Raw genomic sequence first — 20428 nt, 5'->3', positions numbered from 1 at the left:
CTGCAACCTCATTCATTTGCAGAGCAATGTACACTCGAACACATATGCAACCTCATCTTTGCATACATCCACATGCACGTTCACACTTGCACAACCCCACCTCTTTGCACGCACATGTGCAACCCTATCCCTGCACTCCCCACATGCATGTGAACACTTGTGCCACCACATCCTTCTGCCCACCTCATGCATGTGCTACCCCGCCCCCTTAGCACATCCTGCTCCATGTTCTCCGTCACTTATACGCATGTGTGCACCCCCCATCCCAATTTCCCCATGCCTCCTCGCTCTCACATCCCCACCTCCACCTTTCAATTTGCACACACATGTGCAACCCTCCACCATATATCCCCCCCACCATGCAAATGCATCACTCCTTCCTGCACTGTTCAGCTGTGCTGACTTCCTCTTCCTTCTCCACCCCTTCCCATTCCTGTGCCCCCCCTTGCACGCCCCACCCTCCCCCTCTCCTTTTTGATGCTGCAGCCCCAAATGCACCCCCCCCTCAGCCCTCCAGACTGCACAAGGATTTGCATCACTTCCTTTGTGCACACATTTCCCCCACATACTGCAAAGCCCCGTGCTGCATCTCTCTTTTCAGCACTTTCTGCAGTCCTCCTTTGTGCCTCTTTAGTGCATCCCTTTTTGCACTCCTTCCTATTGCACTTCCATATTGCATCACTTCCTTTTTGCACCACCTTCACTGCAAAGCTCCTTATTGCACACTGCTTTTGAAGCACTATTTAGCAACCCCCCCTTACTAAAAGTAATGGAATGGAGATGCTCAAATGTGTGCAAGCACAGGGGTGCACAAAATGGGGGGTGGCACACGTGCACAGAAATGGATGCTTTCCGGTAGATGTTCTCCCATATGTGTTTCCAAAGGGACGGGTTTGAATGTCTGTGAATGCGAATGAGGGCACATGAGGTGGTGTGTGCATGTGGACATGCAAAGGGAGCAGGATGGCACACGTGGATGTGCACATGGATAAAGAGAAGGATGGGATTGCACACGTGGTCACACACAAATGGATGCTTGCTTGAAGGTGTTTGCGGGTGGATGTGCAAAGGGTTGGGGGTTGAACATGGGTGTGTGTGTGCAAGTACAGTGTGCACAAGTGAGTACGCACAGGAGTGTGCAAAGGCAGGATTGTGGTGCATGCATATGTGGAAGTATGTGCAAGGGTGTGCTTGCATGTTGTGTGGGGGAGCATGTCTTTGCACATATATGTATGGTTCTGCACACATATGTGCACACAGCTGCACATGCAAGAGTGTGTTTGCACATGCATAAGAGCACATAAATGTGTGCAAGGATGGGATTGCTGATTGAGCTGTGGGAGTACTGACCAAGTACCACAAGATGAATAACGAGGAGCTAGCGCAGCAGCTCACTGGGTGCCACTGGATAAATCAGGCCATGAGCTCCTTTTAAGTACATACTTGTGATTGTTTATTGAATGCAACCAGACTTAGAGTGCTGAGTTGGTTGGCACTTGAGGCACTGCCCTGTAAAGGCCACGCACTGCAGCCGCTGCCTTCTGCTGCTTCTCCTCTCAGTCCTTCAGCTGCAGCTTCTGCATCGTCTCCACAAGGCTGTTCAGTGCAGTGGACTGGAAAGAAAGAAAGCAGGTGTAGAAATAGGGCACCACTTCCATCAGAACTTCACAATCACTCTCCTGTCTGACAGACTGAGGCCTTGAGAGCTACAAGAACATCTGTGTTCACCAAGGACACACCTCTGCACATGCAGTGGCAGCTCTCAGAGAAGCCTTCATAATTTCCACTCTCCTCTCTTCTTGTCTTCTTCTTGTTATAAAGCAAGAAAAAAAACTAAATTCATTCTGTCAGCAGCAAAAATGCAGAAATATGGGTACCATAAAAAAAAGATGGCAGATAAGAGACAAAGGAAATTCAGCTAGGAAGCCTCTCAATGAATGATACTTCCAATGGGATGCGCAGAAGAGATGGGATTACATATTCTGGCATGTCCGTTGCTGTACTGCCTGGGAAGGACACAGCTCCCAGCCCACAGCTTGAGAAGGGAGAGCAGGGCCCATGTGTGGGTGCAGCAGTGCAGCACAGGCTGTGCTGTCCCTTGCTTCCAAGGAAGCATTTCTCTCTTGGGGAGCTCTGCTGGTTTTGCTGCTGCAGATTGATCTGTGCTGGGCGTTCCTGGTTCTCCTTTGGCACTTTCTCTGTCAGGATGAGTGGCAGCTCCTCCTTCCTTCCCAGCAGTGCCTCAGCAGCTGTTAGTGTTCCTGGAGCCCTGTTCTGTACAGCTGTCTGTGCAATGGGTGCACTGAGCACCGCTCTGAACGTCTGCAGTTCTGTTCCTTCAGACAGACACACAGACATAACCATGCCTTCTGCCTTGCTTCCTCTGCTTTTCTGTGTTAATTCCTAGAATCCTGCAAGTTTTCTTTCTTTCTTTCTTTGTTTTTTCTTTCCTTCTATGCTTTGCCTTGCTTTTCTTTTTCTTTTTCTTTTTTTTTCCTTTGCTATGCAATGGTTTTCTTTCCAATTTGCTTTTTCTTCCTTTGTTGCTTTCTTTTTTTTACTTATTTTCATTTCTTTTCTAACTAATTTTCCTTTTTCTTTTTCCTTTTCTCTAGTTTGGCTTGCTTTTTTTTCCTTTGCTTTGCATTGCTTTTTTTTCCTTTGTTTTTTCTTTTAATTGGTTTTTTCTTTTTTTCTTTTTTTTTTGGTTCTTTTTGTGTTTTTTTCTTCTGTTTTGTTTGTTTTTCATGTCTGTGGTTTGCTTTTTCTTTCATCTTTTTTTCTTTTACATTGTTTTCTCTGCTTTCAATTACTGCTCTTTGCTTTACTTTTCTCTGCTTTGTTTTGTATTGCTCTTTCATTTTTTATTTTCCTTAAATTCCTTTGTTTTTCTTGTCCTTTATTTGCTTTGAATTTCCTTTACTGTATTTTATTTTTACATTTTTTTCTGTGCTTTGCATTATTTTCTTTGCTCTTTTGTGTATCTTTTTATAGCTTTCTTTCTTGAGTTCTTATTTTCTTTTTTTCTTTTCCTTCTTTTTTTCTCCCACTTCATTCTTTAAATTACTTTTCTTTTCCCTTTTTCTCCTTTCTCCTTTAAAAGGTTAATCCTTTTCCCTTTCCTCTGCTTTCCTATTTGCTCTTTCTCTCTTGGTTTGAATAATTTGAAGGATAGTGGAGGCATTGTCTGTTGGGAGTCTGGAGCGGACACAGGTGATAAAATAAAAGTTTTTTCTTCTGATGAGTCTGCATCTGTAGTTTGCTCATTGTGGAGGCATTTAACTTCCTCAGGGTTTATCCCAAAGGTATTTGCACCCTGGAGTTTTGCGTTGTTGTTGTTGTTTAAATAAAGCACAGAAATATTTTACAGGAGAAAGCAAAGGTAAGGCAAGTGGAAACGAAGGAGAAAGGCAAGGAGACAAAAAGGAGAAGGCAAGGGGAATGCAAGTTGAAAGCAAGGGGAAGACAAGTAGAAACATAAGTCAATGGAGGGGGGAACCTAGGCAAAATGTAAGCTAGGAGAAGGCAAGTGACATCCTAGCGGAAGGCAAGGTGAAACCTAGAGGAGGACAAGTGGAAACCAGAGGAAGGCAAGTGGCAATCTAGGGTAAAACTGGAGCTATTCAAGTATCAAACTAGAGGAAGGCAAGGAGAAACATAGGGGAAGGGAGAGGGTGTCCCTTTGCTTTCACATTGCCTTCCCCTAGTATTCCACTTGCCCTCTCCTAGATTATCCCTTGCGTTTTATCCCAAGGTTTTGCTTGCCTTCCCCTGTTTCCACTTGCCTACTCTTAGGCTATGCATTTCCCGTCCCTAGGTTTCTCCTTGCTTTCTCCTTGATTTTCACAAGGTATCCTCTTCCCCTCTGTGTCCTCTTGCCTTCCCCTATGTTGCCCTTTGCCTTCCCCTTTTTTTTCTGATGCAGTCTCCTAGGTTGTCCCTTGCCTTCCCCTAGTTTTCCCAGGGCCTTCCCCTTCACTTTCACTATGTTGCGCTCGCTTTCCCCTAGGTTGCCCCTTGCCTTCCTTGCCACACCTTGCCTTCCCCTAGCTTTACCATTTCCCTTCTCCTAAGTCACACCTTGCTTTCCCATGGGTTTCCCCCTGCCTATCCCCTTCTTTTTCCTTAGTTTGCTGCTTGTATTCCCGTAGGTTTCCCATTGCCTTCCCCGGTTTACACTTTCCTACTTCTGTGTTTTTTCCTGTCTTCACCTATGATGTCATTTGTCTTCCCCTAGTTTGCCCCTTGCCTTCTCCTAGGTTGCCTCTTTCATTCCCCTTTGTTTCTCCTTCCCTTCCCCTAGCTTTCCTATTCCTTTCCTCTTATTTTCCCATATGTTACCCCTTGTCTTCCACTGTCTTCCACTATCTTCCCCCTTGTTGTTACATAGGTTTACCCTTGTTTTCCCCAAAATTGCCCCTTGCATTTTACAACGTATGTTTCAAATCCTGCACATAGAATTCCAGGTAAGATGGAATGTGCTGTCCCTTAAATTGGAAAAGATAGACCATAATCAACAATCCATGAGGCAGACCACAAACTCCACTTAATCCCAAATGTTTGCACCTAACACTGAATGAATGACCAGAATCCTAGTTGTATCCCTACATCTCAAAAAGAAACATAGAATGTAGTCAGAAACCAAATTCTGTTCTGAAGAGCAATCTCTGCCAAGCCAGTACAATGGAGAAAGGATGGGGAGGAGTTTTACCCAGCTTTTGCTCTGTTGGAAAGGAGTCCAGATCTGGCCAGGGTCCTTGAGCTGCTAATGTGGAAAAAGAGTGTTGTCTTATGGACTGAGCAGGATTACAAAACAGTCCTTACAAAACAGAGCATATATGAAATGTACTGCTTATAACTCTCACAGTAGTATTCAGAGTCTTTCCAAAATGCAAAAGCACAAGTTGTCTTGCAGAGAACACACAGTGCACCATGGCAATTAAGATTGAAGGCAGTCAGGTTGATGACATGGCTGAGCTCATCTGGTGTTCGGTAGACTGCCAGCCAAGATTGACAGCCACACTGTAGCTCCCGGAGCCTCGCTGCACACCTAATCTGGAACTCTACTGTAGCAGCAGCAATAAAATAGTTGGATTCATGAATGTTGCTGTTGTGAGTTAACTCAGCAAGTAGCTGAGCACTACACAGTCATTTGCTCACTCCCACCCTTCCTAGTGGGATAGAGGAAAGAATCGGGGGAAAAAAAAAAAAACCAACATAGAACTCATGTGCTGAGATAAAATTATTTACTAATCTAGAGAAAAGGAAAAGGATAATAATTATGACAAGTATATATATATGTATAACAGATGACGCACAAGCAATTGCTCACCACTCCCCAGCCAATGCCCAGCTAGCCCCCGAGCAGCGGAAGAGAGTGCGATGCACTCCCACCCCCTTCAAAACTCCTTCCACATGATGCCATATGGCATGGAATGTCCCTTTGGACAATCTAAGTCAGCTGTCCTCACTCTGTTCCCTCCCAGCTCCTTGGGCTCCTTGCTGCAAATGGTCTTGGCTTTGTGCAGCACTGCTTAGCAGCCGCTGTAAACATTGGTGTGTTATCAGCAGTGGTTTTCTCTTAGAACAAAAACACAGTATCATACCAGGCACTCTGAAGAAAACAATTCCATCCCAGCTGAAACTTAGACACTGATATTCCTGAGCAAGTGGCTGAGCTTGGACAGCTCTGCAGCCAGAAGAAAGCACGAGTTCAGGCAGCAGATTTTGTTCCCACACAATGCACCATTCCTAGCGTTGATGAATGTTGGCCCCTCAGCATGGTGGTCAAGCTTTAAGAGTGAAACTGCAGATGTCATTGCTGCTGTCCCTTTTCTTGTGCCATACGACATTGGTGCTCGGCTTCCAAAAACAAGCACACCAGACAAGCCAAGCTGTAATGCTATCAAGGTTGTTGCAGTCAGTGCTCTCCGAGCCTGAGCAGGGTGACAAAGTGAAAAAGCACAAAGGGACCCTGTTCATGCTGCTTCCACTGAGTCTTCATGTTGTGTAGTGCAAGAACATGTGAGCCAGTATGTAACATCCCCCCCCCCCCAAAAAAAAATAAAATAGAAATAAAAAAATAAAAAGGAGTTCAGCATTATGCAGCTCTATTGCTACACAGTGGGACTGGCAAGCAGCAGTGTCAATGTGCTGCGGCTCGACAACCCTAGGAATTTTGCAGTGTGCTTGAGCTCATTCTACTGCCAGAGCTGGCACTAACTCCCAGCCACTCAAGGTTTGCCTTTCAGTTTGTGGTTCTGCAGTGGCATTCAGAGCTGGTCTCTGCTGAATGAAGAACTTCCTGCTGTTTGATTCCTTAAGAAGAGATGGCATTAAGCTGGGTATGTTATAATGTTCATGAAACTTGAATGCCATGTGGTCTGAAAACTACTTGTGGGAGCCCTGCAGGCAGCAGCACTTACAGGCACAAAACACATGCTGAGTATTGGCTTTGAAGTACAGTGGAGGTTGTCACTAGACAGTCTTTAAGGTCCCTTCCAACCCAAATCATTCTGTGATTTTGCGATCCTGTCTAGGTATTTGTTCTTGATGTTTTTAAAAGTAGTGGCTTTGCTGAATGGAGAGGAGAATCTCTCACTGCCTGATAGCAGGTGTTTTCTCTCAAATGTACAACATCATCAGAAGTGGTTTTGTGCTTTTTCTGCAACAAGGGTGACTGGAGGCATCTGGTTAAATCTCCTTCCAGCTGCATCTAAAACTGGTGGCCTTGGGTGATTCCCACATTTGCCAGTTCATCTCCGAGCCAAGGCAGGATCCACCTGGGTAGTGGCATGTGCTATTTATCGCTGGTGGCAAAAGTGGAACCAGTGTGTAACAAATGACATGCTGAGCATTTTGGAAGGGACAGCATGCTACTGGAACACAGTGCTGGATTGGAGATAGTGTCTGAGAGCTGAGTGTGAGTGCAAAGGTGGGCTCTATCCTGCAATGATCGCAGTTTTGTCAGCCAGCCAGAAGGGAAGGGGCTCATTGTTACTGGTAAAACCCTTGTTAGCTCCAGTGGGGGCATCTTCTTGCAGGAATTTTCTGCTGTGATGAGCTGTGTTTTGAAAACATGAGGTTATTCTCCAATTCTGGGATCTTGCTAATCCCATTCCCTACCTCTGTGCTGCAGGTCAGGTCATGTTAAAAGCAGGCAATAACACCCTTCTACAAAGTGTTTCTAACTGAATTTGTTATTCTTCACTTACAGAAAGGTTACAGAACTTCAGAGTGCTCGTGGGAACATGGCCTGATAATTTGCACGTGCTTCCTAGAGCTCCTCTGCTCTTTGATATTATCAAATCGGTGAGAATGAATATCTGTGTAGGAGTAAGGTGCTGATGGGAGGAAGGCTAATCTGCTCTGAAGCATCTAAGGATAAGGTACCAAAGTAAGCCATAATTCAGGGGGAGAGGGAATTGCAGTAGAAAATGATAAGCTCCCCAGTACAAAACCACAAAATACAACACAGGCCATCAGAGATGGAGACTGTGAGGAAGCAGGATTAGTGCAGAGAAAGATCTCTATATAGGCAGTGTTAGTGCATGAAATTGTAAATCACAACGAAAATTGGGATGGGATTAAAATCCTAGTGAAACAAAACATGCAGTTGTCCTGTTAGGTGGAATCAGAACAACATCAGAACTCCCAAGAACCAAGATCCCCTAACCAGCAATTAAAGGTTCTGGAGTGGAGAAAAGTGGGAAAAGTGGGAAACAAGCATTGGTAATAGGAACTCCTAGAGTTGCAATTCAGAGGGAGCATACTGGATTGATTTTGAGCCTGATTCAAGCATTTCAGAAACAGAACACTTACTGTCTCCCAGGGAAAGAAATTGCCCTTTTCCTCTTCATGGGAATCAGATGCAGAACACAGATCCAAAAGGCTAATCAAGCCTGGACAGCAATTGGGCCTAGCTGTCTGGCAAGTAGATGCTGATCACTGGCTTGATGACCTTACATTTTCAGTTGGTCTGCTGCAACAGGGACTGCTATTTCTGAAATAATTGCAGATTTCAAAAAATGGCAAATTATATCTAGAACCCACTCTCAATCAATCACATGCAATCAATCATAAATGCCCCAATCTAGAAAAGAATTACAACAATTAATGGGTACTTCAGGATGCTGGAGGGAAAAAAAAAAAGGCCTGAATTTTCTATCATTGCTTGTCCACTGTATTTTAAGAAAGCCATGGCATTAAGACTTAGAACATGAAGAGGCAATCAAAGCCCTATTATTATAATTAAAAACATATCAATCCCAAGGACCTGTCCATTCTTCTATTATAGTGAAGAGGGCTTGGCTGTTAGTGTAATTTATTTCAAACTGGTCTTCGTGGATCAAAAAGACTGCTAACGTTTAGCTCAAATGTGTATAAAGAGAAAGAGCAGAGATATTCTGAATGGGAAAAAGGGCTTTAGTCCATGTAATTAAACTAGTTGGAAAAATAAGCCAAGAGCAAGCTGTTCAAACTAAAGGTCCTTTTAATTTGCTAGATGTGATATTAAAAGGGACTGCTCCTTCAAAAAGAATAAGGAAATTGTATACCTACATAGTAGCAGTAACAGATGAAATGCAACTGACTGAGGGACACACAAATGTTTCTACATTATGAATGCATATTAAAACAACCCCCTGGCATTACAAAAACTATTCAGATGTTCACCAGTTATAAATACATATGCTTTCATGGAAAACATACCAAAGGCACTTGCCTTATTGATGCCTCAATGAAGAGAGTAAACAGTAGATGCCAATACAAAGCAATCACATTAGAAATTAAAACTAATCACTAAGCCTGTGATTATCCTGAAGGAATGGGGACTTGATACTACTGGAACTGATAAACTGTCCTGTTTTTCTGAGCCAGAAGTTTTCCATCTTTCTATCAAAAACTTGTTCTCTGAGTAAACTTTGCAAAACAGGTATGTTTGACTAGTCACTCAAGTGCCACCTATAAGAAAATAGAATGAAAAATGGCTTAAGAGAGAAGGAATTTGGGGGAAGATACTGTTGCAAATCAGTCAGGAGGACATCACTGACTTCCGTGACCAGTTGATGGACTGAGCCCCTCTTCCTCCCCATAGGGTGCCTGTTGGGTGAGATTCACACACTCAGTTATAATGAGTGCTTCCCTTGGGAAACTTGGAGATCTCAGTAGAGTTATTCCATGATTTTATGCATTTCTGGTTGGCCATACCATTTATGTTTTGATTAACCTCACATGTTTTGCAGACAGTGCATTTATAAGCAGCAATCCAAAAGAATTTGTAATCTGTTGCTTTAATAAACAGCACTATTCACTAATCTAGCCATGATGTTCTCATTGGGCACAGCCAAATTCCTTAAGAGTGCTCATGAGAGTCCATTTGAATGTGACCAGACAAATTGGATGCTGTGTTACCACTGAATTTGTAATTGTGATAGTTCATATACTGAACGTGACTGGACTTTTAGCTCTGAACTGGACATCATTCACAACCTAAGCTCAGACACCCCCAGCCCCTCTGATATCTGAGGAAAGTTGGAATGCAAAGGGGTTTATTTTTTGCCAAACTTCTCCACCATTTTAATGCAACAGATGTTCTCCAAAAGCAGCTGGGATACGAACCTGATGTTGCACCCCATCATAATTCTATTGGCTATTTTTGTTATATGTCTGTTGCTGAACATTATCTTATCCATTGGAGTTTGTGGAAAATGGTCATGCTATTTCAGAAAGTCTCTCACATGTATGTCTCCTCACATAAATAATATCATTTAATCAATAATTAGCTAATCAGATATTAGAAGTCAATCAAAGACAAAATTTCCCTCAAATTGTAGTTGGAATGCAGCAATTTTCTGTTTATAAACATATTAGGCAAGAGGCAACCACACTGACACTCCATAGACAAGATAAATTGACTTCAGTCATGGTGTGAATTGTAGTGGTGCAACTCCCCCCTCCCCACCTTTTACCCCTCTCGGGTGCTTGCTACGATTCTTCTCATTGGACAAAAAGCGAAGAGTCAGTATAGAAAGGCTATCCTTGTGCCTGGCTCCTGCTTGCCCATGGGTTGCAAGAGGCAGTGGATCAGAGCATTAGGGCACTCCTTTATTGTATCTGACTCCTGCTTCTCATCCCATTGCACCACAAATTTGTGAAGTCAGTCTTCTGACAGCCTAGCACATCTGTATGTGGATCATGGCCCAAGAGGGGTAGTATGGACTTTGCAAGTCAAAGTGTCAAAACAGTACTTTCAGGGGTTTTTTTGGACATGTTGTTTGGGACAGCTCTTAAATTTGATTTAATACTTCAGTCTTTAGTGAGGCTACAAAATGATTTTAAATTACTCAATATGGAGTATTTCTAACATTTTAAAATTTCCAAGAGTTTTATAGTTAACCTTTGCACAACTGGAACATTAACAGGTAAATTCCTGGTTTGGATTGTGTCTCTCTTTGCAAAACATCTCTTATTTTGAAGACATCTTGGCACATATCAGATTATGCCTGGTGGCTGTCACTCCCCCATGCTCCTTGTGACCTGCACAGCTTGCTGTTACACCAGCAAGCATCCTCTGGGGAAAGCTACCTAGCTTGCTGTGGGCCTGCAGCATGGAGGTGAGTAAAGTAGTCCATATGTTAAGGTGGGACCATAGTAAAATTGTCTTGAGATTTGAGAAGTCAAATGTATCGAATGTTGTAAAAATAAGATCTGCAAAATAAAAGCACAGAGCTGTAAGGAAGGCAGATCTCCAAATGAAGATGGAGTGGTGTGAGGTGCATGAGAAGCATCTAGAGAAATCCAGAAGTACAAAGTGCTGCACAAATTAACAAATGGTGTTTTTAAGAACAGTTGACACAAAGGGAAATAAAAATCAGTTAGGCCAGTGGTATCCAAGTCACAGTATTTATAAGAATATTTATTTGATTTTGTTTTATATTTGTCATATTATCATTCAGTAACAGCACCATGGGAATACTCTGCAGTACAGTGTTCTCACATTTTTATGGCTTAAAAAAAAAGAATAGCCACCAAATACTTTCCAAGTGTAGGCTGTGAGTCTGCCAAGACATCAACATGGAGAAGGTTTGCTGTTTTAGTGAAAAATGTAGTGCAGATGCATGGTTCTGCTTCCTATCAAATATCTTGCTCATATAGAAATGGGCCCACGGAGTGCTGGCAGACATGACTGGGAAATGGAGAGGTGGATTATCCCCCTCTACTTAGCACTCCTTATGTCACATCCAAGTACTGCATGCAGCTTTGGGCCCCTAGTACAAGAAAGGTATCAACAAACTGGTGTTTGTTGCAAAAAATTTAAACATGAAAAGTTGAACAGAACATAAAGAACAGAAGCAGTGGCACGGGTTGCCCAGGGAGGTTGTGCCATCCTCAGCCTTGTTCGTTTTCAAGACCTCAACTGGCTCAAGCCCTGAGCAACCTGGTCTGACCCCAGAGCTGAGCTGCTTTGAGCAGAAGAGTGGGGACGGACCTGCCTCCTGAGATCCCCACCAGTCTACGCTATCCCAGCATTCTGTGCTTCTGCACTCACAGCACAGACAAAACTAGGATGTGGATAATGCTGTAGTTCAAACCTTTGTGTTTGTGAGCATTCCTTTGCAGCTTTCTCTGCAATACTTATTGCAAAAAGAATGCGCTGTGTGATAGCTGAGATGGCAGCTTGTGGCTGCCAGCGTTCCTTGTGTAATGGTAATATTTGTTCTGCTTCTTCTGGCAACAAAATAATAGTAAAGAAAACATTACTCTGGTCAACTGAGACAAGCTATTTCCATGTCCTTCTTTCAGGTAAATCACCTTCAGTCAAAGTGATTGAAGGTTACCCATTTGCTACCAGGACAGAGAAGAAAACAGTGCGAAAAAAATGACTCCTATTTGCAAAGTCTGAAGGTAGGGAATACTAAATAACATGTAATATGGGGAAAGGGAGGAAACATCCATGTTGATGTGTTACTCTGCCAGTACATTACATTAAGGAGAAGTGAACATATAACTAAATGACAACAAGGGAAAAATTGGCAAAATGAGGAAAAGTACCTAATGGTGCCCCAGCTACACTGAGAGACTTGTCAGCCCTCTAGCATTAGTAAAATCACCCTCTCTCCCATGCCGTCCACCTTGGCCAAACAGAGTAAGAGAACTTTCTGAGGCATTGACCCCTTACACGCTTTACAAATTGTGTATGAATGATTAAATCAGAAAAAATCAAGAAATGAAGAAGGGGCACTAAGGTTGTTCCTCTGAACCAAAACTGCCTCACAATAGATGCTTTTGCTACAATTTAAAATTTAGATTCATCAAAATAAAAGCAGAGGCAAATAAGTTGCTTGATCTTTAGTTAGCAATGAAGAATGTTTGATAGTTGTGAATGGTGAAGAAGGAGCATTAAACAAGATAGCTCTGCACAAATTTGTGTCACAGCAGATCACATTCCAGGGGAAGTTCAGGATATGAGAAAACTTGGTATGCTTGCATGTGAAGCTTTATTGCAGCTTCAGCACCAAATTAAGATGCCTAACAATGAACGTTTGCTTGACAATTGTATCTTGAACAGACAAACATCATTGGTGCACTGGTAGATACGACATTGATACGACATTGCTGCAGTGTGGCTGCAACTGCAAGGTATCTCCTCGTGTGCCAACAGTCCAGTGAAAATGTCCAGTGGCACTCCAGAGGGAAAACTCTTCAGTGGATCATGAGAGCATCAGAAGGGCATGGTGAATGCAGGGATTAAGCCTTTTCACTTTGTGACAGTTCACTTTCACACATATGTCATGTTTAAAGTAGGGCTGTCTGGCTGTAGATGGGATTACTAGGCTCAAAGTAATTGACGATTGGGAATATCTGAAAGATATAGCAAGGCTGAAGGTATGCCACTTTAAGCAACATTCAAATGGATATCTTTAAGATAAGTTTAAGAAGTTACTCTGGATATACTAACTGGCAGTATAGTAGGTTATGCTCAGCAGCACTAAACATCAAGGAACACAGGCTTACTACCCGTTTCAGTAGTGTGCCACATGTTTTGGATACTTGTTTGTGTATGCACTGAAAATAATTTAGTGTGCGTCAGAAAAGATCAGTCTTCCTGTAATCCAGATCATTTTCTGGGATTCATAAGAAACGTAATACCTAGTAATTTATTTTTCAGAACTTGAAAAAGATAGTGGCTTTATTTGAGACTTGAAGACAAAAATAAGTGGGAAGGAGAAAACCATCGGGTATTAACTACTCAGAGAAGTAATATGCGCATGAATGGGAGCAGCAGTAGAGTCCATATTACTCAGGAATCAAAACAAACAAATTAGGCATTCTACCTGCTTTCTTCCATTGGAAGAAAGAAAAATGCTGTATGAGGAATTGCAGGATCTGCAGGGAGTGCTGCAGGAGTAGCAGGGTGCAGCCTTCTATTGAAACAAACACAGTGCTAACCCACCACAACAGCCCGGTTGACAGGGGCACCACAACCTTTCTGGGCTGATGTGTGCACCCAGATAGATGTCCCAAAGAGTGACAGAGCTGCCCAGACCCTCGGTTGTAGGGGACTCCAGAAAATGGAAGGCAACCATGAGGACAGAGGGGCATGTCACGGGTACAGGTGTGTCCAGTTCAAGCAGGTGGACATATTTTGAGAGGAAATCACTAAACAGTAAAGTATCCAGGAATCTGAGAGAAAAACTGATGTCATTGATATCATGCAGTGACATGGGCAAACAGCACTGCCTTAAGTCCCTACAAAGGGAAGAAGATAAACAAGCTTCCAACCTTGAGGAGACAGATGGCAAAAACACTCAAGATGAGGGAGATCAAACCCTGGTCTTTGGTCAGAGCAGGAGGAGCCTCCCCCTTGCCCCTGAAGTGACCCAACAACAAATATGAGACTAGGGGTGGAAAGAGGAGACGGCATGGGTAATAGTGCAGACACAGGAAGACACACTGAACTGGTCCAACCAACTACCTTTATTAGACCCAGTGTCACCAAAAAAAGGCAAAAGGTGTTAATAACTAGGGACTCCTTGTTCAGAGGTATTGAGGCACACATTCGCCACCTGGAGAATCTCTCCAGATAGGTTTGCTGTCTGCCAGGGACCTGCATTCATGATAGCAAGAAGAAGCTCCTGGGCCTGCTAAAGCCAGAGGACTATTACCCATTGCTGCTCTTTCAAGTTGGATAACATGAGGCTGCAACGAGAACTATATTTACCTTATTTCCCTGAGATAGATGTTGAAGGGATTAGGAACACAGGTTGTGTTCTCCGTTATCATCCCAGTTGGAGACTGGGACCCAGGAAAAAGGAGATGAACAGATCAGGTGCATGATTGGCTGTGTGGATGGCATTGCACTTGGTGTTTTATTATCTTGGATATACCACCCAGACACTGGGTATGTAGATGTAGGATGGGACACAACTGACAAAGAGGAGCAAGAATATTCTGGGCAGAAAGCCGGCTGGGCTGATGACCAGAACTTCATATTAGATTTGATAGGGGAAAAGGATTTTCTTCTCAGGGACAGAGAAGGGCCAGGGAACACCATCACTCTAGGGAGAAGCAGAGAAAAAGCTCTGAACTGTCCTAAAGGAACTATGCTTCTCTAAGAAAGTAACAATGCTGATAGCCCAACTGAAGCACCTCTACATCAACACACACAAAGTGGGAAATAAGAAGGAGGAGTTGGAAGTCGTGGCGCAATTAAAAAGCTATAACCTAATTACTGTCACAGAATGACAGTGGGATGAAATGCACAGCTGAAACATTATAACCAAGGGCTAGAAGTATTTCAGAAGAGATGAGCAGGGAAGGATGGGTGCAGAGCATCCTCTATGTTAAGGTATGGATAAATTACTACTGAGAAACAGCCACAGTCAGGTTAAGAACTCATGGGTAAAAATTAAGGATCAGATCAATAAAAAACATATGGTGATCAGGTTCTACTACAGGCCAACCAGTTGAGGGTAGCCTGCGGATGAGGCCTTCTTGCTTCAACCACAAGAAGCAACATGCTCAAAGGCTCTCATTCTGATAAGAGATTTCAACTACCTGGATGTCTGCTGAGAAAGCAAGGCAGGGGGTTGTAAGCAATCCACAGGACTCTGGAATCCATTGAGAAGAACTTCCTGGTCCAGGTATTGGACAGTCCAAGCAGAAGAGAAGCATTAATGGACCTCGTGCTCACCAATGCAGAGGAGTTCATTAAAGAGGTTAAAATTGGAAGCAGTCTGAGCTGTAGTGATCATGCTTGGCTGATTTCATGGTCTTGAGGAATATGGGCCTAGCAAAGAGAGAAGTTGGGATCTTGAATTTCAGGACAGCAAATTTCTGACTATTAAAGGAATTACTGGATGAGATTTCCTGGGAAGCAATCTGTAGAGACAAATGAATGGAGAAGAGCTGGTAACTCTTCAAGGACATCTGAGAGCACAAGACCTCTCTATCTCCCAGCACAAGAAATCAAGCAGGGATGGCAGGGGACTGGTATGGTGACCTCATGGTCAAGCCGAGTGATAGAAAGGAAATGTAGGCAGTGGAAGCAGGGACACATGGCCTGGGAAGAATACAGGGGTGCCATCTGGATGTGCAGAAATGGGATTAGGAAAGCCAAGGCACAGATGGAACTAAACCTGGTGAGGGACATGAAAAAATTATGATTCTACAGGTATATTGGTCAGAAGAGACAGGCAAAGGAGAGCGTACCCCCTCTGAAGTACGCTCTCCTTGACAATGAGAAGGAACAACTGGCTACAACAGACGTGGACAAGGCTGAGGTACTCAAAAAGTTCTTTGCCTCAGTGTTCACTGGTGGTCAGGCTTCCCATGTTTCCCACATCCTTAAACATGGAGGTTGGAGCTGAGGGATCCAAATCCCTCCCACTGAGAAGAACAAGTCCAATGCTGTCTCGTAAGAGTGAACATTACAAATCTACGCAGCCAGATGACATATATCCCAGGTCTGGAAGGAACAGGTTGATGTGGTTGCCAAACCACTCTCCAGCATATTTGAAAATTCATAGCTGTCAAGCAAAGTCCCCGGTGATTGGAAAAATGAATCATCACTCCCATTTTTAAGAAAGGGTTTTTCTGGAAAACCAGAGTAACTACATGCTGATGAGCCTTACGTCTGTGCCTAGGAAGAGTGTGGAACAGAACATCCTGGAAACTATGATAAGGCATGTGCAAAACAAGGAGCTAATCTGAGACAGCCAGCACAGCTCCAACCAAGGACAGGTTGTGCCTGACAAATCTGGTGGCCTTCTACAATGGACCAATGTTGTCAGCAAAGGATGAGCAACTGATATCATCTACCTGGACTTCTGCAAGGCCTTAGATATGGTACCATATCACATCCTTACTTTTAAATTGCAGAGAGATTAAGTGTGGACTATTTGGTCGATAAGCAATTGGTTGGATGGTCACAGCCAGAGGGTTTTGGTCCGTGGCTGTATGTCCATGTGGAGGCTGGCTGCTAGTGGTGTCCTTCAGGACTCCATTTTAGGATCAGTGCTCTTTTATCAATGATCTAGAGAGCAAAGTCAAGTGCACCTGCAGCAAGTTTACAGATGACACGACAGCAACCCTTAGCATAAGATGTGGAGATGTTGGAGCAGGTCCAGAGGACCACAAAGATGATGAGAGAGCTGGAGCATTCCTATGAAGAAAGGCTTAAGAGATCTAAGGTCATTCAGCCTGGAGAAGGCTCTGGGGAGATCTCATTGTGACCTTCCAACACTTAAAGGGAGCTTAAGGGAGACCAACTTCTTATGCAGGCAAGTAATGACAGAACAACAGGGAATAGTTCTAACCTACATCTCCCCTATTTTAGTTTTAAATGTTAGGAGGGGATTCTTTTACTCAAAGGGTGAAGATACCTGTCACAGGCCACCCAAAGAAGCTGTGGGATACCCCATCCCTGGGGGCATCCAAGGCCAGCCTAGATAGAGCCCTGGGCAACCTGATCTGATAGGCAGCAACCAGCCCAACTCCAAGGTGTTGGAAACAGACAATCTTTATAGTTCCTTCCAAACCAAGCCATTCTGTGATTCTAAGAATCCAAGTAAAACGTATGTAAGATTTTTTTTATTTTTTTCTTTTTTTTTTGGGGGGGGGGGGGAATGAAGGCAAGTTTATTTGGCTGGAATGTTGCCATGTATTTGAAGAAACCCGAAATGACTACCAACAAATAGTATCTTTGCTCAGTCACTGAAGAAATCTTTTAACAGCAAACTGTATTACTAACAAATTCTTCTGGAACTTCAGAGATGTCTGGTCACTATACCTTTTTTTTAAGTGTACAACCAAATTAAATCTCAGAGCAAACAAACTACCTAGAGTGAGTAAAGACAAATCATTAAAACTTAGTTAGGAACTGAAGTTTATGTCACAGCTCTGTAAAGGTTCCTTTCTGTTCTCACTTGTATTAGGATTTTGTCTGTAGGTAGATCTATAGAAACGAAACCAAAGGCCAAATTACATGAGCAATGTAGAGTTAGAAGTGCATCAAGTTAACACTTTCTGGCTTGCTTCAGTTCACATCACATTTTGTCCTGTAGTATTTTATCACCTTAATGTGACCTCCCTTTGAATTCTTACAGGCCAGGTTTTAGGAATGATCATCTGATTCAAACTAAATTTATATGCAGAAATGCTTAAGACTTTTGGCTCCGCCCACTCTTCTGGGTTCTGTTCTAGCAGCTTGAGTAAGGCTGTACAAGGACTTGGTGCTAGCTACAATGCTCAGTGTAAAAGTGGATGTGAGTGTGAAAGAACCAACTGCCTAAAAACTTTCCCACAGGAAAAGCATCTTGACCATGCACACTGCTGTGTTCAGTGCTAAGTTCTAGAATTCTATAATGTCCTCTCCAATGAAAATTGCAGGGGTTTCAAACTGTCAAACTCCAGGATTGTAAGGAGTACTACTGGTGTACTTGAACAGAGTGTAGTTGCCAGTTCTGATCTAAACCCAAAAGGATTTGGACTAATCAGCTGCACAGTGAGTAGGACAGTCTTCTGCAAAGACAGTGGCAGTGTCTCCAGATTTATTTTCTTCCCGAAACTCATCATCTTTTGCCTTGCTGTCTGCAGCAGCTTGAAGCTGGTCTCCCACCTGGACATCTTCTCTCAGATGGAGAGGGCCTTCTGTTTGCCCCCCAGCATATGTGGGAGTGCTGTACTTCATGAGAACAGTCTTAAACTGTGCCAAGGGTGCGTTGGTGCGAACACCCATAGGATCAAAGTGGGTTCTGCTGACTCTGTATCCAGCTTCAGAGAGACAGTTTAAGAACTTATTTAACCTGGAAGAGCCATTTAAGAAGGCATTAACAGTAGCAAGGCTGTTTCAGTACAAATTATATATTAGTTGTATTACTGTAAAACTGGAATGTAAATGTAAGCCTTACTTGGGCATGTTCATTCCTTTAATACTGTGTCTGTGGATATTGTAGTAAAATGCAGGGTGCTCAGCACTGTTGTCAGTTTTTTGTCGCTTGGTTGCATTTCGCATCACTTCATTATTTTTTCTTTTTCCTGAATCACAAAAAAGGCCAGTGAAACCTACGAATATTCACTAAGTTCACAATTAAAAAAAAAAAAAAAAAAAAGCCAGCAAAGCCAAAGACAGTACATGCAGAAAAACTACACAGCAACCACACCTTTACGTATGTATTTATGCTTGAGTAATTAGCATTGTGCTTTTACCAGGAAGTATGGCTCTAGATGAAGTAAAATAATTATGCAATGGGAAAATAACTCTTACTCAAGTATGCTTAAATATAGAAAAGTTATAGGTGAATACTAGTTTGGCTTGGCCATCACTTGAAGTATAAAAATCATACTGTGAAGTTGCAAAAGTTGCACAAAAAATATCTACTTACCAGGTACCACATCAGATTCTGCCAGCATATCTGGTGTTTTAATATATACGCCACACTCTTCTAGAATATAATTAAGGGTCAAAATTAAGTCTACTGTAAAACGGTGGAATGGCAAAATGCCTTAATTCAACAGAAAAAAACACCACAACCTCCCAACCTGAAGTCAGAAGTACAGTGAGAGGGATACACATGGTTAATTTGCTTACCAGATCAGTAATTGAATTTAGAGTAAATATTCAAAATATAACTTTAATGGTAAAAGAGCATGCACATGCAGAAAGTTGCTCCTTTTGATGGAATGATTTGCTATTCCAGCAGAGAATGCAGAACAGACAACTGTAGTTCTCTTCTCAATGGTGAGGAGCAGAGTACAAGAGAGAACTGAGAGACATGTACTGTCTCCAGCTCCTTCAGGAAACACGGTGGATTTCATGGTGGTCAGCTTGCCTATATTATGCTTATTTGTTTCAGTGGTTACCATAGTGATTAAATAGGTATAAATCCAGCACTCTGCCTTTGATAGATCCTACTCTCATTACAGCACTGCCAAGCCTCACGCTAGATTCAAAGCAACAGTTATTTTCTTCACCTTGTCGCGTATACTCTGCTGTTAGAATTATGTTATCAAAGAGCAATCTCTCTCTAAAATCACCATCAAGCTTGTCTTTTTGTGAAGAGGCTGCTGTTTTTCTTCTTACCTTGTTTGTTTTCATCAAAAGGACTATGAGTAGAAAAATTCTTGGAAGTTGTACACTCAGCTTCACAAATTACTGTCTTCAAAAGTGGCTGAACTTCATCTAAGCCATACTGGACAGCTTCAAACAGCATTCTTCTGAGGAATCCAGTATTAAAGAGGGCTCCTGACCTAAGAAATGCAAGAGAAGTGAGAAGACTTTACTAATGAAAGCAAAAAAAGTTTCCTTTAAAAAAATCACCCACAGTGATTTGCAGTTAAATTACACCAAAGAGCTGCATTGTACTGCATGCTTAACAGAGAAGTATAGAATGGCATTGTTTCCAAGGACAGTAGCATTGGTCTTGTGATAAAAACAAAGATCTCAGGACTATTTTTCCTACCACTGACTTACCGTACTGTGCAGAAAAAGTCATTCGGTCCTACTTTTTATCAGGAGCTACTGCTCTAAATGCTGCTTTCAAACCATTAGAGGACTTAAAGAATTTATTTTTGTTTATCACAAGAGGCAATTTTAAAAATTATCAAGTAGTGTACTTCCATCAGCACATGTTAGGACTTATTATATACACTCTCTGTAAGTATCAAGTAATAAACAATTTCATGACATTTAGCAACTAGAGGAACACAGAGCCAGGTTCTCCGGTGCAGGGCATACTAAAACAGTTGCGCTAAATGTGAAGTTTAAAGTGAATTTGTTATTTATTTACTGGTTTGAGTGCTATGAACAAAACAAAAAAACTGAACGCCTTACTAAATTCAGAAAACAGAATCAATTAACTGTTTCCTGAATTACTCCTGATTGCTACACTTTTCTTTTACAGTGATAGATGATCCCGTGGACCTGCAT

The 20428-nt window shown here is 42.6% G+C and overlaps 1 protein-coding gene across 5 annotated transcripts in view; it reads right to left on the bottom strand.

Moving 5' to 3' along the window:
* Window positions 1–555: 555 nt before the first annotated feature.
* TRMT1L (tRNA methyltransferase 1 like) overlaps window positions 556–20428 on the bottom strand; it is a 37498-nt gene continuing 17625 nt past the window's right edge. For 3 of the 5 annotated variants that reach the window (XM_040704924.2, XM_003643174.6, XM_004949889.5), the window contains 4 exons: window positions 19583–19749; window positions 18885–18944; window positions 18411–18537; window positions 10889–18305 (listed from right to left, as the gene is read on the bottom strand). In XM_040704924.2, coding sequence (XP_040560858.1) covers window positions 17990–18305; window positions 18411–18537; window positions 18885–18944; window positions 19583–19749 — 670 coding nt within the window. In that variant the 3' untranslated portion in view covers window positions 10889–17989. Of the gene's footprint in view, window positions 1614–10888; window positions 18306–18410; window positions 18538–18884; window positions 18945–19582; window positions 19750–20428 lie in introns of those variants that run through there. The other 2 variants (XM_004949890.5, XM_025153218.3) reach the window with 1 other exon arrangement.

This window comes from Gallus gallus, chromosome 8 (genome assembly GCF_016699485.2).
Source record: "Gallus gallus isolate bGalGal1 chromosome 8, bGalGal1.mat.broiler.GRCg7b, whole genome shotgun sequence".
Lineage (NCBI taxonomy): Eukaryota > Metazoa > Chordata > Aves > Galliformes > Phasianidae > Gallus > Gallus gallus.
The sequence above is the reverse complement of the archived record's forward strand: the minus strand, read 5'-3'. Positions and strand labels throughout refer to the sequence as shown.